The sequence below is a fragment of the Colias eurytheme genome, chromosome 12 (assembly GCF_061535395.1).
Source record: "Colias eurytheme isolate Ceu_HAF_F1 chromosome 12, ilColEury1 Martin Lab GWU primary, whole genome shotgun sequence".
Lineage (NCBI taxonomy): Eukaryota > Metazoa > Arthropoda > Insecta > Lepidoptera > Pieridae > Colias > Colias eurytheme.
The window spans coordinates 230,430-253,800 of record NC_142991.1 but is presented as its reverse complement, the minus strand read 5'-3'; the positions used below and the strand labels follow the sequence as shown (position 1 = coordinate 253,800).

The window sequence follows — 23,371 nt, the reverse complement described above, 5'->3', positions numbered from 1 at the left end:
CAGATCTACACGCAAGACTTGTCGACTTCTACGACTACAGTGTAAAACGGTGTAAAAGTACCTTTATTTTGTAATTTGTCAAAATTCATTCATAAAAATTCTAAATTTCATCAAAACCCCGCGTAAAAATGTCACAATATGAAAAGTTGCCATGTAGCATGACACTTGTCATTTGAAAAATTATTTTAGTCATTAGTCAATAACAATAAAATTATCAGTTGCTGTTAGATAATAGATATAGGTATTATGTAACAAGTTTGACTTCTATTTTATTATGTATAACTCCAATTAATAGTACGATATAGTTTAGTGTGCAACAATAAAGATCTCCATCAATAACAAGTTTCATAAACCGGACTATTTGTATCTGTTCCTACTACGATTACATAAAACTATCAGGTAACCTTTTATATAAGGTCAAAGTCATATCTTTATTATTAAATAGAACAATTCTTATCACTTTACTTAATTGATATCAATAGCATCGTGCATACAAGTGAACACTAAGATGAGCTATTGTTGAACGAAATATCGATTTTCCTGGTAGGGTACGGGCAATCGCCGGTACCTCTTGAAAGAAATCATTGTGTTATTTAATCAAAATTTAATTCAAGAAACAAAATAAATGTAACTAAGTGTTTTAATTTTCGCTAATATTTTAAAGGCCATTTTCAAGCGGTTGTGATAACTATTGTGATAGTGACGTGTTTAGAGGAGTGTCATTGATTACAGCATGTCATCGATGAAGATGATAAGCCGTGTTTCCAGTCGAGTGTTGTCCGGCAAAGGATTATTGTCGGAGCCGGTCGAGTTGTCAATTTTATTGCCGCGAAAGACATACTCAAATCTACGAACCATGGCTTCTAAAGCGATTACTATGGAAAATATCAACCCTAATGTTGTGAAGTTGGAATATGCCGTTCGCGGGCCCCTGGTCACCCGTGCGGCAGAAATAGAGAAAGAATTAGAAAAGGTAAAGTGATAATATTAATTTTATTACAGTTTTATTTCTAATGGAAACTTTGCTAGCAATATAATTGTTTGAATAGGTAGTTGTACACACAGATAACCAGTTGTTTGTTGTGAGAATTTGTATTATAATTATTGATTTGATGTGATAATATTCCATGAAAACACAATATTATTAGCATGAAATAATTAAAATCTTACTATAACTAATAACTAAGCTAGTAATAAAATAAGAATTTCATTAAAAACCCATTTACTTTCACTTGCTGCACAGTTACTATAGGTACCTATATAACTAATACCTGCACTACTTTCAAAACCATGACCTTGTTTATTATGATATTAGAATTGTTAATATTACATATTTGATTCTCTTAGTATTCACTTGGAATAAGAAAATTTTCTTTCTGTACATACTTGGTGTTAGATTCTCTATTAGTCTACATTTGTATTGGAATCTTAAAGTTTATAAGATTTTTTTTAACAATGAAGGAAGGATAATCAATTTTGTCCAAATCGCTATAACTGTGAAATATATTGTAATTTATATTGCAATACTCACCTGTTTTCACATTATGATGCACATCTAAAAATAAACAAACTATTAGAAATAACATTGGCATGTGTTGAATGTTTTGCACCTTTCTGCACGCTGCTTCACCCGCTTTGTCTAAAATGCAACAAATTATCTACTAAAACTATTATTATATGTCGCTCGTAAAAATCAAAAGTTTTAAAGATCAAAGTATATACAATTAGACACATGAATAAATTCATTTTTATTTGGTAAGCAAAAGACTTTACCGCAAACTGAAACTTTATCTTTTAATTCATTAATAATCTTCTATATACCGCAAACTTAATCTGATCATAAACTAAATCCATTTATTGCTACAGCAAAAAAATGGTCATAAACATATTTTTACATGTACTTGAGAGTCATGTAATCGATCAAGAAACCACATGTATGGGTTATATAAGCTGTTTGAACATCAAACTATACATCATATGTTATATTTATGAGGCAGGCTAATGTCAACCAAGGTCAATTTCATGGAAAAGTTGGGTGATAGTGGATTTAAGGTGATTGCAACGATCTGTTCCCAGCCAATATCCCGCTAGATGGCGCTGAATTCTACATTTCTAGTTTATTTGAGTTTTTGCGTAATTGGAATAGTCATCAAACCTAGGAATAGTCATGGCGGTTACTGAATATTATATTTTATTGAAATATGTTATATCATTGCCTTAAAATCCACCCAATTCGGTAAAATTATGCGTTTTAACATCTGTCATTGCATACAGGGTTGTTTACACACACAGACGTATACAAAAATGATAAAGATTTAACTCTAGATGGCGTGAATGTAAAGCGCGTCACACACGGTGAAGATACTACCTATAATATTTTATCTAATCTAGTAATATTTTATATTACAGTATCTTAAGGTATCCGGTATCAGCGTTCTGACCATCATTTTTCTTGTTTCGCTGTAGAACCGCCATCCTGTTACAAATGACCCACAAAGGAGAATGACCACGGGTGGTATCGGTAAAATTTTAGTTGTGCCACGTATTCGTTATATTGTTAATTCCTATTTGTATTTATAATGATCATATGTATCAATATTAAGTCTTAATTAAACCGGATAAATTGAAATAATAGTAAAAGTAAAAGTTTTTCTTTTGAAACATGTATGAACTTTCGCATTAGTAGGAAGTAGGATTGTTATAAAAATAAAAGTTATATTTGTTGGCGTAAACTATTTTATTGTAATTTTGGGAAATAAATAATGTCAAAATTGATTACCTACAATAAAACGCAGTTTTATTTTATTACCTACATTACACTATTGTTTTTTTTTTATCAAAACATGTATTTGAAGTAGCAAATATGATATTATGCTGATCCAAGCATTTTCACTCAAAACTAATATCACTAATGATTTGTAAAAGTAAATTATTTCAAAATACATTTCATAACCAACAAGTAAGAATAATAATTATTCATACAACAACAAATCAAAAACACTATTTACTATGGAAAAAAAACCAGGAAGGTGAAAAACATATTTACGATTTCGATGCACTCGACTTTTAGTAAAATAATAGGTAAAAATATTATTATGGTTTTGATCACAGACATATCTGTGGTTTTGATATTAGCTACTAGTATCAGAAAGCTGCGTGTTCAATGCACGTCGGGGTCCCACAACTGTGGAGGAAGGAAGGTAGAATACCTCCATCGAATAAGTGAAGTTTCTCGACATACTCGATTTGCCGGCCGGCCTCAATGAAGATTGTCCGAAAGTTGTATATGTGCTCTATAACGAAAAAATTTCGCTAGCGCGATTCAGAGTGAGGTGTCGTACAATATACCTAATGAAGTTTTTCATCTTTTTATTTTACTGCAAATACAAAATAAAAATTAAACAATGGTAATGTAAATTCTAAACAAACTACTACCAAAATACAATTAGAACAAAAATCATTTGACTTGTTTATTTCACCCAGAGGCCAGAGGCGGCTCGTGACAAAATTGTATAGGTGTTCACTTGAAATAAAACAACGAAAATACAATAGCGTTCGGGATGATTTATTACAAAAAAATGAGCACCACATTTTATAAATGTCTATAACACTAAAAATTACAAAGTACAGGCTATTTCAAAACGAATTCAATGACTAGGTATCAATAATTAGTAAATCACCGAATTTGCATTCGCGAGCGTAGGTATCCATAGTGTTTGTCACTGACGGTCACTAACCTCTATAACTTATAGTTATAGAGGTCAGTGGTGTTTGTTGTGTAAACATGTATGTATTTGAGTAGTTAGTAGCATATTATATTCTGAATTTCTGATCCATGCCTATTCACTCAAAACTAATAACACTAATGATTTGTAACAGTAAATTATTTCAATAGGTAGGTATTTGAACATTTCCCAACAAGACGTAAGAATAATTATTCGTAGGTATACAAGATACAATAACAAATCTAATACACTATTTATTATTTTATTATTTACTAGCGGTCCGCCCCGGCTTCGCCCGTGGTACATGTTTACGTTTTCTCTCCATAAGAAGTAATAGCTAGAGAGCTAGCGCAAAGCTACCTGTATGTATTTGACCAGACCTGGATTTTTGTGTGTTGATTCCCCTATACCTACTATACATGAGATGAGGAGTCACTAAGCCCAGAGTGGTGGACGGGGCGCGCGCTTAGGTAAGACAGGTGGAAATTTTTGGCGAACTTTGAAACCATTTGACCACGTCTGCCATTTTGATATTTGAAAATAGATTATTATTACTATCGGAAAATAACAATGGCAGACCATTATCACGCGGATAACATTCTGGCAGACACTTATGAAAGTGCTGAAAAAAATACAATTTTGAAAGTATTTGACCAGATCTGCCATTCATATATTTTATTTATTAGGGTCTTAAAAACTTATTTTCGAAACGGCAGACATTTTCATTGCGTACAGACTTCAGCAGACAACAAAACTTTACAGACTTCAGCAGTCAACAAGACTTAGCTTCTACATGGTCAGATGTATATATGTATTACGTTCCCTGACCTTACATCAATGATTTACTTTATTAATGTTTTTATGGTCATTTACATTTAATTTTGAAAACTATGGAATAAAATTTATAAATTTGATGATACAAAACTAAATATACATTTGTAAAGAATCTCAAATATAAAGTTGTGTTGCAAATAACAAATCATCATTTAAATATTTAGTTTATTTCTTTATTTAAGAAACAATTAACAATAATTACAAAACAACATAAAAAAACACGCATGCATTTATTGAAATGTTCATTCATCATCACTATCGTATGGCGTTGTGTGACTCGTCTTCATAATCCATTGAATCGGATTCTGTAAAAGTAAAACGTAAATTATATAATAAAAGAAATGAGTCATTATAAACTTACCTAGTAAGGCAATGCCTTTGATGTCGCACGATGCCGCGGCCGCGCCGCCAGTGTAGGTACTTCTGCTGCTACATGAAAATATGCTAGGGTTGCAACAAATGGGAAATAAAACAATTGTGATTATTACTATTATGATGTAATCATTTATTCATATTATGTACATTCAAAACAATTGCTATTATTAAATCTGATGTAATTATTTTTTCATAAATATATAATTATTATTAATTACATAATATATTGCACTGTGAAATATTTACGTATCACTTTATTTTTGATGTTCTTAATTGTCTTTTATAAAATTTAAGTGACGCATTCGCATTGGGATCAACAATCCGATAAGAAAAGAATGGAGACAACATATACATAGCTTTGATTTCAATTCTACAGATACAAAATATACAATCTATCTAAAATGATACAACGGATGTTTCCTGCGTTTTCTCGTCAAAATACCGAAACAACGTAATTATTGTATAGTAGTTGGGCGTGAAAGTAAAAAAACAAATGAAAAGTGTTTTCCATATGATTATTTATTAAATTTACGCGATTAAGAATAATTTCAACGATACAATTTAGTAACCGAGAATTCAGAGGATTAAAGAAAATACCTGCCTGATCATTTTATCAAACTCTAAAAGAATTATGGTTATTTCGCATCACTCGGTTTATTAGTTTGGTAATAATTATTAAAGGTAGTTACAACCCTAGCCATTGAGTCGAACGGTAGGCAACACAATATCGACTTTGTGCGGGTACATATGGTACATTTCTTCTTGCTGTGAAGCGTAATTATTATTATTAAGATTTTTTAGGCTATTTTGAATCAGCTGTTCTAATTTAATTCTAGAAATTTATTAAAACGTGATTTTTTTAAAAGTATATTATGAGTTTATAAATACCTCAACCAATAGTTATTGTGTCCTATCCTCATTTCTTTATATCTTGGTAGTTAACTAAAGTGTTAAATTTACATTACCTCAACAACAACATTTACACTGCCACTGCACTAAAACCATAGACTAATACACTCAAGAAGACTTACAATCGCCATAGTAAAAAACGTAACTCGTTTCTCAGTTCCCAATTTTGTCGATAGATGTCACTCACAGTAGCATTTGGCATTTTTATAAGCTTTTTTATACGTTTAAGAACTAGATGTCGCCTTAGAGCATTAAGTTGGTTTAATGAAGCTAAGAGATGTCGCTAATAAAAAAATCAATGTGCCAAATAGTATCTTGACGTAAAATATAATACGCAAAAAACGTAAACTATAACGTAAAATATAATACGCAAAAAAATATTTTTATTTAAATGTTATTTTTTGCTCTGAATCGCGCAAGCGAAATGTTTTCGCTACAGAGCATATATACAACTTTCCGCCATCAATAATCGGGGCCTTTACGGCCGGCCGGTCGAGTAGACAGTAGACTAGTCTCTCCCTTTTTCGATTGAGGAAATCCACCTCCCTACCTCCACATCATTTTGTTTTAGTTTTAAAGATTTAATAAGCGTAAAATAATACTTTCTTCATTTTTGTATTTTGAGTAAACGTAACACTAATAAAGGTTAGTTTGACCAGAGGCGACTCGTGACAAAATTGTATGGGTGTTTAATTAAGTATTGAACTAAAGTCTAAAACAAAGAAAATACAGTAGCGTAGTAAATTCATAACAAAAAAAAAAGCACCACAATAAGGGTGCTATTACAGATTTTTAACAAAAAACGCTATTTTACGGTACAATTTTAACTCAAAGAAATTACACGTGAGAACAAAGTAATATCTTAAATTAAAGATAATATATTCAGTTCTACGATCATCTTATAAAAATTGTACGACGTCATACAAAATTGTCGCTGAAATACGATTTGCCCAGCACAATGATCGCATAAAGTGCAAAAAAATGGGGTCTAAAACGGTACAATTTTAAGAAAATTAAAAGCCTAATCTATATAGTCCTTTATAGATTCTGATAATTTTTTTGTATCTAAATCAAAATTTTATTTCAATTATTAAGCTAAATTAAAAATACTTGTCGATTTCTTCATATAGTGCCACAAACTTATCTGACCCGGTGACAGTGTCACTGATGTCGCTTTCTTTATAAATAAACAAAATATTCCGTATGAAAAATCTGTGAAAATGTGACATTTCAAAATGGCGGCACGTAGTTCCAGTTTTTGCCACCGGGTCAGATAAGTTTGTGGCACTGTACATTTTTCTCTCGCGGGTCGTCACTCGTCAGACTCAGACCGCGCTCAGAAGCGCTCTTGGAAGGACGGGTGTATCGCTCCTCGTCCCAAAAACAAAACGAATTAAAAAAAGATTATTGTGCGTGCACTGTCGTTTTCGTGATTTGAAATATTTGATCTACACTAATATTATAAAGAGGAAAACTTTGTTTGTTTGTTTGTTTGATTGATTGTAATGAATAGGCTCATAAACTACTGGACCGATTTTAAAAATTCTTTCACCATTCGAAAGCTACATTATCCACGAGTAACATAGGCTAGGTTTTATCCCGGAAATCCCACGGGAACGGGAACTATGCGGGTTTTTCTTTGAAAACGCGGGCGAAGCCGCAGGCGGAAAGCTAGTACTTTATAAGAGTAAACTCTATATGTTTCATAATCCAATTATTTGTAATATAAAATTATGTTTTAAAAATTACCTTGCCTGAGATGCTCTTTTTTATGGGTTGTTGAATAGATTGGTGGGGTAAAACAATTCAAGATGGCGTCGACGAAAATTTGACTTTTTTCGTGATGGGTGTCATTTTCATAGTTTTTGGGGTAGCTATTAACGAATATGAGGTCAAAACTGAAATCCAAGATGGCGCCGACGAAAATTGTACATCTTTTCGTCATGGGTGTCATTTTCATGGTTTTTGGGGTAGCTATTAACCAATATGAGGTCAAAACTAAAATCCAAGATGGCGCCGACGAAAAATTTGACATATTTTCGTCATGGGTGTCATTTTCATGGTTTTTGGGTCAGCTATTAACGAATATGAGGTCAAAACTATAATCCAAGATGGCGCTGACGAAAATTTGACTTTTTTCGTGATGGGTGTCATTTTCATGGTTTTTGGGGTAGCTATTAACGAATATGAGGTCAAAATTATAATCCAAGATGGCGCCGACGAAAATTTTACATCTTTTCGTCATGGGTGTCATTTTCATGGTTTTTGGGGCAGCTATTAACGAATATGAGGTCAAAACTATAATCCAAGATGGCGCTGACGAAAATTTGACTTTTTTCGTGATGGGTGTCATTTTCATGGTTTTTGGGGTAGCTATTAACGAATATGAGGTCAAAATTATAATCCAAGATGGCGCCGACGAAAATTTTACATCTTTTCGTCATGGGTGTCATTTTCATGGTTTTTGGGGTAGCTATTAACCAATATGAGGTCAAAACTAAAATCCAAGATGGCGCCGACGAAAAATTTGACATATTTTCGTCATGGGTGTCATTTTCATGGTTTTTGGGGTAGCTATTAACGAATATGAGGTCAAAACTAAAATCCAAGATGGCGCCGACGAAAAATTTGACATATTTTCGTCATGGGTGTCATTTTCATGGTTTTTGGGGTAGCTATTAACGAATATGAGGTCAAAACTATAATCCAAGATGGCGCCGACAAAAATTTTACATCTTTTCGTCATGGGTGTCATTTTCATGGTTTTTAGGGTAGCTATTAACGAATATGAGGTCAAAATTATAATCCAAGATGGCGCCGACGAAAATTTTACATCTTTTCGTTATGGGTGTCATTTTCATGGTTTATTAACCAATTTGAGGTCAAAAATAAAATTCAAGATGGCGCCAACGAAAAATTTGACATCTTTTCATCATGGGTGTCATTTTCATGGTTTTTGGGGTAGCTATTAACGAATATGAGGTCAAAACTATAATCCAAGATGGCGCTCACGAAAATTTTACTTTTTTCGTTATGGGTGTCATTTTCATGGTTTCTGGGGTAGCTATTAACGAATATGAGGTCAAAACTAAAATCCAAGATGGTCGTCGAATTTCAAGATCGCGTCATGGTAATACTGTCGCGTTACGGAGCAAGGTGGCGATTTTGGTATCTATGAATCTCGCCAAAGAAGTTTCACTCCTGACACGTTTTCTCGGCACACACGTTCTTTTTTATTTTATTCTCTTCGTTTAAATGTTTTAGATAAACTTTATTTTAAATAAAGTTTAGCGAATATAATATTTAAAGTTAATAATATCTGTCAGAATATTAACACAGATGATGATTGCCAATTTGCCACAGAGTTGCGTTTTATATCACATTTCTAAAATAATATGCATTTCAATTTTCTTTAAAATTGTTTTTTAAGACTTTCTACAAAACTGTAGTTGTTAACGTTTTTGTTATTTTATTTAAGTTTACTTTAAAGGAGTAAGAAAAATATACCTAATTATAGACGGTTATATTGGGGATTTGGTAATACATAGCTGTCTCAAAAACCTTGAAAATGACACCCATGCCGAAAAGATGTAAAAGTTTCGTCAACACCATCTTGGATTTTAGCTTAGACCACATATTGGTTAATAGATACCCCAATAACCATGAAAATGACACCCATAACGAAAATATGTAAAATTTTCGTCCGCGCCATCTTGGATTTTAGTTTTGACCTCGTATTGGTTAATAGCTACCCCAAAAACCATGAAAAGGACACCCATGACGAAATGATGTCAAATTTTCGTCGGCGCCATTTTGGATTTTAGATTTGACCTCATATTGATTAATAGCTACTCCAACTCCTTGAAAATGACACCCATGACGAAAAGATTTCAAATTTTCGTCGGCGCCATCTTGGATTTTAGTTTTGACCTCATATTGGTTAATAGCTACCCCAAATGCCACCCACATTTGCAAATGTGTTTGCTACTTAGGAAAAGTTCAGTTTTGACGAATTTAATTTATTTCTTTCCGACTGTTTCTCGGAATAACATACATTTACTAAGAATTGCATAAAATGCCGGGTTTAATAATATATTGCCGGTAACATAATATTATGTATGATAATAATTCTTAAAAAAGTATTTTATACATTTCTTAAAAAGCTTCGATATTGTATACAATAGGCATGACGAAAGATTTTGAAATCCTCTTCCATAATGTGTGTATACGTTTACTATACAAGAAAAACCCTATATTTCGGTAATATACTTAAATTTAACGAAGATAAAAGCCATTTTCCAAAAAATATTTATTAACTGTGCCAAAACAGCTCGCAGGTGTCATGGCGTAGGCGTGACGTCACACTTTGGTAAAAACGTAATTATTTGTACGCATTGCGAAGAAAATTAAAAAAATATTTATTTAATATGTGTTATAGAAACGAATTTCAAAGTTTATAAGTGGTGTGCAGTATCGCAGTGTGAATCCACATAAAACTAATGCTCAAAAATGTGTTAGTAATTATTTTAAGCGAGAAAATAATAAGAAATGATTGTATAAAGTTGGCGCGGAGAACCCCGAACCATATATTCGTGAATTCGCAATTATCTTTCTGTTCTGAGTCGATAAAGCATACGTGAAACAATAGAAAATAAATAAAAATGCATATTCTCAACATATTCATAACATCAAAAAACATCTGACGTGAGTTGTTTACTTAAGCGTGACGTCACGCGTGTTTTAGTCAAAATGGCCAACTGCAGTATTTCAATGTTTTATTTTATTGATAATCACATTAATCTTAATGTTTTTAAGATTTCTAAGTCACTATATGTAATTGGGTATCATTTAAGCTATCACCAATTTAATTAGTTTTGTGTTTCTTAAATAATAGGGTTTGTCCTCAAAATAGTAGATCTGTCACCAAAATGTAGTCACCAAACAATGCAAAATCAGTTTCACAATAAATCACCTAAAATCCTGAGATATAACGTCTAGTACCAAATAAATGTTTTTATATGTATTATAATAGGTGTGTCCTAATAAGTATTTAAGCAAACTAATTTAAAGAGATCACCAATAAATCATATTATTATGTTACTAGAAAATTGCATTAAGTTCAAATAAAAAATTAGGGTTGTCATCATCGTTTCAACCAAAAGATTCTGCTACTTAACTAGAGTCCCAAGGCTCTAAATTTCCACTGGTAGTATAAATTATATTTAAATAAAAATTTTTGCAGAGTAGTAAATAAAACAATTAAAGTCAAAATAATCAACATTTATTGTTTAAAATAATTACCACTGAACAATCGGTGCTGGTTTAAAATAGCTGGCTTATGGCTAGCAGAATAGTAGATAAAACACTTAATTAAAGTTAAAATAATCAATATTTATTCTTAAAAATAATTACCACTGAATAATCAGCTTGTCGCGCCAATTTGTCTCCGCCCCTTTGATCATTTTTTCATTAAAATTATAAATTGATGTATTAAATTGGTAACGAATACTATTAATTTAATATTTGAACGAAATAAAATGTTACTACTGTATTGGTGACAAAATATCAAATAAAAAGGAGTCGCAGTCAGGGATTGATAATCGATTTATTTGGTGACAGATCTACCATTCTGAGCACAGAGCTATTATTTAAGTAACAAAACTGTTATTATAAGAACGAAGTTTATATTCATGTAATGCAATATAATTTTATTGGCTATCGATCTCTTATTTTTACACATATATATTAACATTAATTTGATAATTCATACCTGGGAACAATTTTTGTTTATCTGAGAACGAAAATATTTCGTGATGATAGATCTATTTATTAGGTGATACAACTTGATGACAAATATAAATTTTGGTGATAGAAAATATAGTTCCCTATGTAATTTATCTATTATACATTTTCCCTTAAAAACAGTAAAGCCGCGTATAAACTAAGCGCGGCAAACCATCGAACATAGGCGCGCGCGGCGGCCGCGCACTATGTAGACGGGATCGCCGCGCGCGGCGACGCGAACATTGCCGCGCTCGAACGTGCCGCGGGGCGATCCGCTCACTGTCGGTTTTTGAGACCGCATCAAAGGAGCTTCAGGCGTTCGCTCGCGCGCCGTGTGGACGGTTTGTAGTTTTGGTGATTCGGCTCGCGCGGCGTATACGTAAAAATGGACAACGAAAAGTGCCGTTTACTAATACTATTGTATGGCGCTAATGAATTTTTGTGGAACAGCAAATCCTCCCAATACCACAATAAATCGCTGAGGTATGATGCGTGGGTAGAAATCAGTAAGAAAATGGATATACCTATTCCTGACTTGAAAAAGAAAATGACTACACTTTTGGCGTCCTACAGAAGAGATGTTCGTGATGGATCGCCTGCCGCGCGCGGCAACTACGTTCAACTTAAAATATATCTACATATTGGCTCGCGCAGCAAATGAACGTCAACTCTGGTCGAACATTGGCTCGCGCGGCTGCTGCGCTTAATTTATACGCACCTTAATACGATCATTTATGGATACTGTCGTCATGCCTATTCATATTCAAATTGTTGTAAAATAGTCACACTTTTTTAAGTTGGTTGAATACACTAAAATACTTATAAGGATCGTACCTACTAATAAAAGTAACAAAATGAATTTTTAAAGTTCCCAGTAATCTTCTGGAATCAATTTCAATAAAAATATAAAAAAATAATACTATCAAGTATGAAGATGATCTATAAAATGGATTGCGCTATGTTTACGTGATCTTTTGTTTCGCGCAGGACTGAAAATTTCTCTTAACCTCTTATTGGATTCCGTATTTAGGCATTTGATATTCGTATTGGAGTTTAGGTATACGATAAATTTAATTTAAAATTAAAGATATATTAATTGTTAAATGAATTAGCACAACTTTATTATAATTATTTATGGGAGTTCACTGCACCAGCGCTCCTTAGGATGAACCGCATATTTTTGTCACTTCGTTCATCGCTGTTCGAGAGTGACTTCGTGACCACCATGGACTTAGATCATTAAGTAATCGATAACACTCGCAGGTGTTTCCCCTTTTGTCGAGGTATAAGATTATTCGAATCGAAAAATCTTATGCTTTCATAAAAACTACTTGCGTAATCGATTACAAACACTCTGCGTTTTCCTAGGCTAAAACATCGAAAGGACGTCTGCGAGTTCTCCGCTAAAAATGCCGTTTTGCACTGTCAAGCCTTGCAGAAGCAATTCAAACATGTCGAATATTAAAAAAGATGGAATAACCTTTCATTTGTGTATATTTTTTTAACGTACATTTCTAATTAAATGCAATTTCTAATAATCGTCGATGTATCGTTTAGCGATATGATCAAGACAAATAATCGAGTCGTTTACTCGATCATTGATGCGGCCCCACGAGACTATCATGGAAAGAAAATATACAAATTTAATCTTTATGCACTAAGAGATAAAGTTGAATTTAAAACGCGATAATGAACCGCATTCCTTACGAGTCTATCTTCCCCTTGACCACCGAGCGGCCCGATCGGACCACGGCCCACGACACAATAGATTTTCTATTGTGTCTGTGATTCCGGGGGCTGAGGCATTAAAGAAATACAAATTTAATCTTTATGATCTAAGTTATAAAGTTGAATTTAGAACGCGATATTCTACCGCACTCCCCACGAGACAACTTGGAATGAAATACAAATTTAATCTTTATGAACTTAGGGATAGAGTTGAATTTAAAAACTCGTCGCTTAAAAGGTCATAAATTTTTACGACTTTCGTGACACAAATTATTTTTGTGAATGTGTGATTGTGTTTCAATAGTGTGAGTTACCTTCCCCGCACCAAAATCAGCAGAAAGTTTAGTTAGAACATTTGCCAGCGTACTCCATCCATTACTTAATGATCTAAGACCATGGAAAACGTTGCTATGAACTGTTTTTGTCAAAGAATTACTCGAACAATTAGAGCATAAATTTCAACGTAAGATGTATAGGTGCCCGTAGCTGTATTGATGAGTCTCGTACTTAAAAACCGATAGATGCTGGTTCAAATCATTGCCATCCACATTTTTTTTTCTTTTCCCGTATTTTGTGGTCATATAAATAATACTGTTTACAAGGGAATAATTAAGAAGAAAAAAGATATAGACATTTTTTTTAACAGAAAATAAAGAATATATATAATATATATTATATTATATACACTACTCTGATCACTATGTTGAATGTTTGTAGTGGGTGTCGAAATCTTATTAAAGGTACTCACTTCCTTAAGATGCTCCACCACCGCGTTGCTATGAACTGTATTTATCAAAGAAATACTCGAACAATTAGAGTATAAATTTCAATGTAAGACGTATAAGTGCCTGTAGCTGTGTTGACTGAGCCTCGTACTTTAAAATCGATAGATGCTGGTTCAAATCATCGCTGTTCATCCACTTTTTTTTTTTCTTTTCCCGTATTTTATGGTCATATAAATAATACTGTTTACAAGGGAATACTTAAGAAGAAAAAAGATATAGACATTTTTTTAACAGAAAATAAAGAATATATATAATATAATTATATTATAGGTATACACTACTCTGATCACTATGTCGAATGTTTGTAGTGGGTGTCGAAATCGTAATAGAGGTACTCACTTCCTTAGATGCTCCCTAAAAACTAAAATAATAATTCAAAAACACCGGAGTTTTTAAAACAACGCCCTCTAGATGTAATAATTGAAAATCGATAGTTTGCTGTTTCCTTAGTTCTAAAATTGGTCACTAGGTGGCGCTTTTAAAACTGCAAATTAAATAATAAGCTCAAATGAGAGCGCCATCTAGCAATAAGCTGAAATTACGGGGTACGATCTCTAGTATGACATTCATCAGTCCTCTTTAGATTCTATTAGTCCATGCTAAAACTAAACTAACTAGCTCTCTAGCTATAAGAACCATCCTCGTACTTCAAGGGATATAATAAAAAAAGAATTATCGAAATCGGTTCAGCCGTTCTCGAGTTATGCGCTTACCAACACATTTTGCGATTCATTTTTATATATAAGACTAGCGGTCCGCCCCGGCTTCGCCCGTGGTACATGTTTACGTTTTCTCTACATAAGAACCATCCTCGTACTTCAAGGAATATAATAAAAAAAGAATTATCGAAATCGGTTCAGCCGTTCTCGAGTTATGCGCTTACCAACACATTTTGCGATTCATTTATATATATATACTAGCGGTCCGCCCCGGCTTCGCCCGTGGTACATAATATTTACGTTTTCTCTACATAAAAACCATCCTCGTACTTCAAGGAATATAATAAAAAAAGAATGATCGAAATCGGTTCAGCCGTTCTCGAGTTATGCGCTTACCAACACATTTTGCGATTCATTTTTATATATAAGATAAGATTATGTGAAAATAACCAGGAAGGTGAAAAACATATTTACGAAAACATAGTAACATAATATGGCTGTCGCTACAATAATTATATTTCAATTTTATCTTTTTATACCTAGTAGAACTGGCCGACGAATAAAAAAAATCGTATTAGAATAAATACAATAAATTACGGAACAAAAAAAGGATTGTAACTGAATTAGGTATGTTTGTTTCTGGGCGCACCGTTTTCGACGACGCGACGCGCGACGTAAGCGTATAGGTATAGGTACCTACTTTGCTAAAACAAACTAATAAAATTGTGTGTCTGTCTGAAAATTCGGAAAAGCATATTTTGCAAGTTTGTAATTACTTTGATAGTTTACCGATTTATAATAATTGTAATTGTAATTGTATAATATATAATTTGCAATGTGGTGAAATTTCATAAAAATCACGGGCCAATTTTTTGTTTTGAATCCCACCGAAAATATAATTGCGTTATTAGAATAATTAATTACTATACCTACCCACGATCAATTATTACAATATAGTCTCAAATGCATACTAGAGAAATATTGCAATTTGATTCAATTAAAATGCATAGCATACAAAAATAAATTCACAACACAAGAAATTCCGCGCGCAAATCATAGCGCGTGTCAATGAAATCAAGAATGTTTTATATCAAGCCGACGCGGACGACGACGCGACGCCGAACAAAAGTACCTACGACGGACGACCACGCTTCGAGTTGCCAAACAACATGAGTAATAAATTGTTTACAAAAAAACAAGTTTTCCATTTTTCTGTATGAGTAGACAGAACTTCAAAACGCCACCTGCTACGGTTTATATTATGAACGATTGTTATAAAAATAAAAGTTATATTTGTTGGTGTAAACTATTTTATTGATCAATAATTTTGGAATTTAAAATTGTCAACATTGATTACAATAAAACGCAGTTTTATTTTATTACACTATTGTTTTTTTTATCAAAACATGTATTTGAAGTACCTGCTGATCCAAGCATTTTCACTCAAAACTTATATCACTAATGATTTGTAAAAGTAAATTATTTCAATATACATTTCATAACCAACATGTAAGAATAATTATTATTATTCCTACCTACAACAACAAACCTAAAACACTATTTACTATGGGAAAATAACCAGGAAGGTGAAAAACATATTATTATTTACGATTTCGACGCACTCGACTTTTAGTAAAATATAGTAGGGAAACATAATATTATGGTTTTGATTTTTGCTACTAGTATAAGAAAACTGCGTGTTCAAACTACTTGTTTGTCTGTCTGAAAATTCGGAAGTACTTTGGTAGTTTACCGATTTATAATAATATTGTATATATCGTTGTTTAAAAAATATTCAAACACAATAAAATATGATATATGTACTGATTTATCACTGGTTTCAGTGATGAACTGATGAGTCAATTATAGCCACTATACTTTCGTCATACCGCATACGTGTGTATGATTGATGTGATTTGCAACGTGGTGATATTTCAGAAAAATCACGGGTCAAATTGTCCCACCGAAAATATAACTGCGTTATAAGAATAACTATACCTACGATAAATTATACATAATACAATATAGTCTCAAATGCATACTAGTGAAATATTTTATTTGAATCAATAAAATAAAAAAAATAAATAAAAAATAATAATAATACAAAAATAAATTCACAACACAAGAAAATCCGCGCGCAAATCATAGCGCGTGACAATGAAATCAAGAACTTTCGAGCCGACGCGGACGACGAAGGAGCCTAACAAAAGTACCTACAATCATAGGCGGCTCGTGACAAAATTGTATGGCCGTGTTCACTTGAAATAAAACAACGAAAATAGGTACCTACAATAGCGTTAGCACTTAGCAGTACAAAAAAAATGAGCACCACATTATAAATGTCTATTTATACACTAAAAATTATAGAGTATTTCAAAACGAATTCAATTATTATTTAGCAATAATTAGAAAATCCCCGAATTTGCATTCGTGATCGTATTCATAGTGTTTGTCTACACTAATATTATAAAGAGGAAAACTTTGTTTGTTTGTTTGATTGTAATGAATAGGCTCATAAACTACTGGACATTTTACCAATGTTTGCAAGTTTGTGGTTACTTTGATAGTTTACCGATTTATAATAATTGTATACTTATATCATTGTTTAAAAATATTCAAACACAATATGATATAGGTACTGATTTATCACTGGTTTCAGTGATGAACTGATGAGTCAATGTTAGCCACAATACTAATCACTTTCGTCATACATGTGTATGAACTATGATTGATGTGATTTGCAATGTGGTGAAATTTCATAAAAATCACGGGCCAATTTTTTGTTTTGAATCCCACCGAAAATACATATATTACTAATTGCGTTATTAGAATAATTAATTACTATACCCACGATCAATTATTACAATTTACAATATAGTCTCAAATGCATACTAGAGAAACATTGCAATTTGAATCAATTAAAATGCATAGCATACAAAAATAAATTCACAACACAAGAAATTCCGCGCGCAAATCATAGCGCGTGTCAATGAAATCAAGAATGTAATTTTATATCAAGCCGACGAGCGACGACGCCGAACTAAAGTACCTACAGTACCATTTACCTTCAGTGTACAATACAGTTTACAGACCTACGACGGACGAACAATAATGAGTAATAAATAAAAAAAACATAGTTTCTAAGGTCATTAGTTTTATTTTATTTTATTGTTATTTTCTTTGAACGATTGGAAATGAAATTACTCAATTTTTACACAGAACTTTGATTTATTAGAATTAGCTGTGTTTTACCTGAAAATAAAACACATATTAAATACTTACCTATATTTGAAGCTTACTTCATTGAGAAGGTACCTAGCTTTTTCCGCCTATTTTGCCCTCTCTTTCCATTGTATATATGCTATCTCTCTCGCACACCTCTCCACCAGGTGGCGGGGCGCACGATAATGTGCGGGCGCTGGATGTTTTTTCATTGAGTCGAAATCCACAACAGGTGGACGTTAAGTGTAAGCTTCAAATATAGGTAAGTATTTAATATGTGTTTTATTTTCAGGTAAAACACAGCTATTAAACACTTGACCGTAATTTGAAGCTTACTTCATTGAGACCTGTTTGTTACCCACCTGGTGTACAATGTGACGCCAATGTGAATTTGAATACATAAGTAATTACTTATTTCTTTATTTGAAAGAGTAAGGTGTGCAGATAGTATACCTACTAATAAATCACACAAATTTTTATATTATATAATATATTAACAATCCCAGATGAAAAGTTAATCAAATAAGAACCAAAAAGTTAATCATAATGATTAAAAGTATTAGAACTTATGAGATTGGTTCAAGCGTACCTTAGTTAACCTTTTTGGGCTTGAAAAGTTAAAGTTACTACAATTTCCACTATCTTTAGCGTAAATCTGCGAAAGCGCCAGTAACGACTTTCAATTACGCATTTAGATGTTACTTACAAAATGAAGCAACAGCTGATCCCGACGAGGCAAAAATACCTCAAACTCAAACCTTTATTTATTCAATTAGAACTCTGCAGAAGCATCATTGAATCATCTTAACATAGAATTACCAAATGTCTCAACTCACACAGTTTTAACCCAACCTGCTACAAGCGGACAAGAAGAGACCTTGGTCCTTACTTTTGGGGTCAGAAGTAAATTTAAAAGGTCACCCCTTGAATAAGGCAATAAAATAACAAAACAGGTAAATGGTTTAAATTATAATACAGATTTTTAACATCCAACTAAACCGTGCGGTATCTTTTAATGTTTAGAGCCAACGTCGCAATCATAATCTAAACATGGCTGGTACTTTCAGTACAATGCATGAATTATTTATTTAAAACTGATAGGTCATAAACTCTGTACTGGAAACAAATATACTGAACTCAAGAGACTAAAATGATAAAGAGCTTATCTGTGTCCCAAAACTGCAATTACTACAGCTAAGTACGTTACTTTTAATCAATTCAGTTTTAAGATATAATTATGATTTACATCAGAACTTATATACCGAAAGTCTCGGGACTACATAACGTGACTTATTTATAATAGTGTTTGTGCATAACACTAGGCAGTCAACAGCTATATGAACGTCAGATAGGAAAAGAGCCAAATTTATCCAGTCAGTAATAAAGGATTTTAACTATACTTATTATAATTCAACCAACTACTACTAGCTACTCCGTACGTCTTTTGGGTAGACGGAGGCAAATAGGATTTTTATTCCAACTATATCATTTGATATTTTGAAAATGTACTCCACATTTTCATACCGTCAGAGTCATTTTGCAGATTATAGTGGTGCAGCACTGAACACTGTCTATTAGGTGGCTGGTGCTGCTGACCGGGCCTTCAGTTCCGCTTTCCAGAATACCTTCACCCTTCTAGGTGCTACTACTACTGAAATAGCGGTACTCTATCGCGTCGTTCAGGTCTCTAACTGACAGGATTTCTCATATTATCGTAACAACCTCGCTCGTTCTAATGCTGGGGCCACACTAACGGGAAATGCCATTAATTAACGCGATAATGGACGTTTACTTTAGGTGTAGCCAGTATTATTTAACAACGGCATTAACATTGCCGTTTGGCGAGGCGATAGCTTTATCGCGAGAATCAACGCAATGAAGCGGTCACACTACGTCCATCTTGCTAGAATTTTAGTAAAAATTAACGCCGTTTTTATCGCCAACAATCGGCATTCACGTTGACCGTTCAAGTGTAGCCACCCACTTAACGCCTTAAAAATTATCGGAATAATTATCGCGATAAAGGGCATTAGACGTTAGACGTTAGTGTGGCCCCAGCATTACGAGAACAAATTATCGCCAAGGAATTCTGCTGCAGGATAATGGCAAGAGAGATTATAAGCTTAACTATGCATTATTATGCTCAGGAATATGGTGGATTTTGAATACTATCGTCGTCTGAAAGTATCTCCTTTCGATTAACTTCATTAAGGATGCAGATCTGATCCCATCTTTGTTCCGTAGGAATGCTACGACAGTCTAAACGTTACACTGGACAAAGAAAATTGCCCTAAATATAGTCGGTTGTTCCAACATCCGTAATATGGCTAGCCTACCTTGCTAGCCCTTGATTGTAACTGCTACCAATGCAGGCATTGCTATCGTGTTGTCCACAGTTGTGCGAGTGCAAAAATGAAGAACAGAGCTCGTGGGGAGCTATGTCCAATGAATCTGTGTTAAGATTATGACAGTATAGGACAGTTAGCTGTGGATGCGAAGACAGGACATTACTTTATTCATCCGTAAACACGCGAGGCAGCCACGGACAGCGATATAGCAAGAACTAAACTAGCAAAGTTTAGTTCGCTTACCAGACTTATATTTTAAAAGCCGTATAGTCTGTACCTACTGCATTTCATTTATTGCCCCCCCCCCCCCTCAAAGCAAAGAAATGAACAGTCATTTGGCAGAGCTTTCTTGTTAGGGTAGGGGTTCTAAGTAATATCTAATAATAAGAGGCTTTTGTTTGGATAGATAGACTTTCCGTTATTTATCCTCTATCCTATGTAACTCAACAGTCAGTATTCTCAGTATTCGTTGAGTACTTAAACGTTTTACGTAAATAGTTGTATATAACTTTATTATACAATATAATAATCCTGGTGGGATGACAAGAAACTTGTCTAACAAACGATTATCCTAATCCCTCAGCGATTTATTGTTTGAGCCCTGAAGAAAAATCTCATGGGTGCAATAATGAGGTCAAATGGGTTGAAAAACGAGTCAAATAAATTGCCTACAAGACCGGGCAACTAAAATAGGCCTATGAGAGGTCAAATATACGTAATGAATCGTTTGAAATTTGAAATTTGATTTTGAATCAATCGTCATTTGTTACATTCAATCGCTTTGCGATTAAAAAAAAAATCTCTTCCGATGTTTTTATATGAAAATTGGTCGGCTAGTGCCATTGAATGACGATACCAAACATACCGTTGACACAAGGCTTGGTGACAATCCTCGAAACCACCGCCACAAATCATCTGCGAGATGATATTTGATCCGACTCGCCTTCCTTTGTTGTGAATAGGCTTTACATTGGTAAATACGATTTGTTCAATTCCAATTTCCATAATTGGTAAACCAATGGTGGTTTCCTGATTCCTGAAGCGTAAACTTTTAGGATACGAAGTATCAATTTCATGCGCCCATTATTTGACGTCTCTAACCTTTATTGTATTTATTAGGTCATATTACTATACTGCCCACTGTGAAGAAGATTTCAAAACCTTTTTCTACCTACCTTAGAAGAGTGAAGATCCGATACGGTCATATCCAAAACTTCTTTCGTGGGTCCTCGTTGACGAAAGCAAATATCTATGATCATTTTAATGATCAATCCTTTGTATATTTGCACCAATCGCCATCAAAGCCCCGCGAGGGCTGATATATATTTGCACCATGTCTCCGTGAGGTACTGTTGTAGTCAAAGCCCCGCGAGGGCTGATATATATTTGCACCATGTCTCCGTGAGGTACTGTTGTAGTCAAAGCCCCGCGAGGGCTGATATATATTTGCACCATGTCTCCGTGAGGTACTGTTGTAGTCAAAGCCCCGCGAGGGCTGATATATATTTGCACCATTTCTCCGTGAGGGACGGTTGTAATCAAAGCCCCGCGAGGGCTGATATATATTTGCACCATCTTTTCCGTGAGGGACGGTTGTAATCAAAGCCCCGCGAGGGCCGATATATATTTGCACCATTTCCCTGCGAGCGACAGCTGCGCGAGGGATGTTTTTAACTAGAAATAAGTAGGGCCTGCCAAAAAATGCTTAAGAGACACCCTGCGAGGGTGGATTTGACCTGGCTAACCCCTGCGAGGAGTAGTGGCCACATTTATGTATTCTGCTTCGAGCAAGAATACACCTTAGTGCTAATATAAAAATAGCAGTAAATAATCATTTAAATAATATAGCAATTAACAAGGTCCTTTAACTTATTTTCCAATGTTAGCGACATTTAATAAATGCATAATTCAAATCAATTCACTAAATTTTAAAATGAACTTCGATTCATATTTATTTTTGTTCATGCAATCGATGTAACATTTAGTTGCTTTATATCCGTTAACATTCCTTACGAACGCAACCATACATACCGTCGTAGGACGTTATATTTAATTGCACAAAATAATCTCCACTCACCCGCAATTTTTTACTTTTTGTCAAGGTGTACAAGTTTATAATATTATTCTAAAACGTTAGAAGTGAATTGTAAATCCTTTGAAATAAGTGTATCTAAATCTAATTTATATTAAGATATCTCGATAATTATTATACGATAACCCTTTCAGCACAAGTTCAGTAAACCAAAGAATTTAACTGTGAAATTTTGGTACTTACTCGTTTTAACAAAAAAGTTGCATCATTTGAACATAGGAAACGTAATTTTCAATCAAATTAGCCGTGTGTAATATGTCTATTTTCACATAAAAACGAATCAGAATAATACTCATAAAAGGACACGTATAGACTACGGATAGTTTTGAATGTGTGGAACATTCATGGTACGTATCTACTATACATGAGCGAATTCCATCATTATTCAGTTGAGCGGTAACTCCCGTACGATTTATAAAATAATATCACGACATGTTCTGACATGTCGTGACTTCTTGGAGCTGACTCATCTCGTTCGATAATTTTTAGTAATAAACTATGATAGGAATTCCGAACCGTTCCTAGCGATAACGACAATGTAATAAAGTCGTAGCAATGGATTGTATGCCTGTAAAGCTTTGAGTTGGCTCATATCCATACTAAGTATTAATTGTAATTTTTCCACGAAAAATTCACTTGTAACCTTGTAATAAAAACACATTATTTAAAATGAAATAAAATATTAAAAATATCTATATACAAGAGAGGGTATTTGATATCTAGTAATATCAAATAATCACAAAAGTAATATTAACGATTCGAGTAAAGCCGAACGGTAACACCGTTAAAATAGCTTTACTCACAGTATTAAAAATTCAAATATTAATTAGTACATATTGCATAATGAAATATTTCAAAAGAAAAGTTACTATTTCAAGTAAAATGTAACGGTTGTATCGTTAATTTTAAA

General features: G+C 33.4%; 1 protein-coding gene across 2 annotated transcripts in view; it reads left to right on the top strand.

The window, feature by feature from the left end:
• Nucleotides 1–192: 192 nt before the first annotated feature.
• The window catches only part of LOC149903724 (alanine aminotransferase 1-like), a 39,349-nt gene continuing 16,170 nt past the window's right edge, over nt 193–23,371 (top strand). The window contains exons 1-2 of one of the 2 annotated variants that reach the window (XM_090107834.1): nt 193–399; nt 733–973. In XM_090107834.1, coding sequence (XP_089963960.1) covers nt 734–973 — 240 coding nt within the window. In that variant the 5' untranslated portion in view covers nt 193–399; nt 733. The other variant, XM_090107835.1, reaches the window with a different exon arrangement.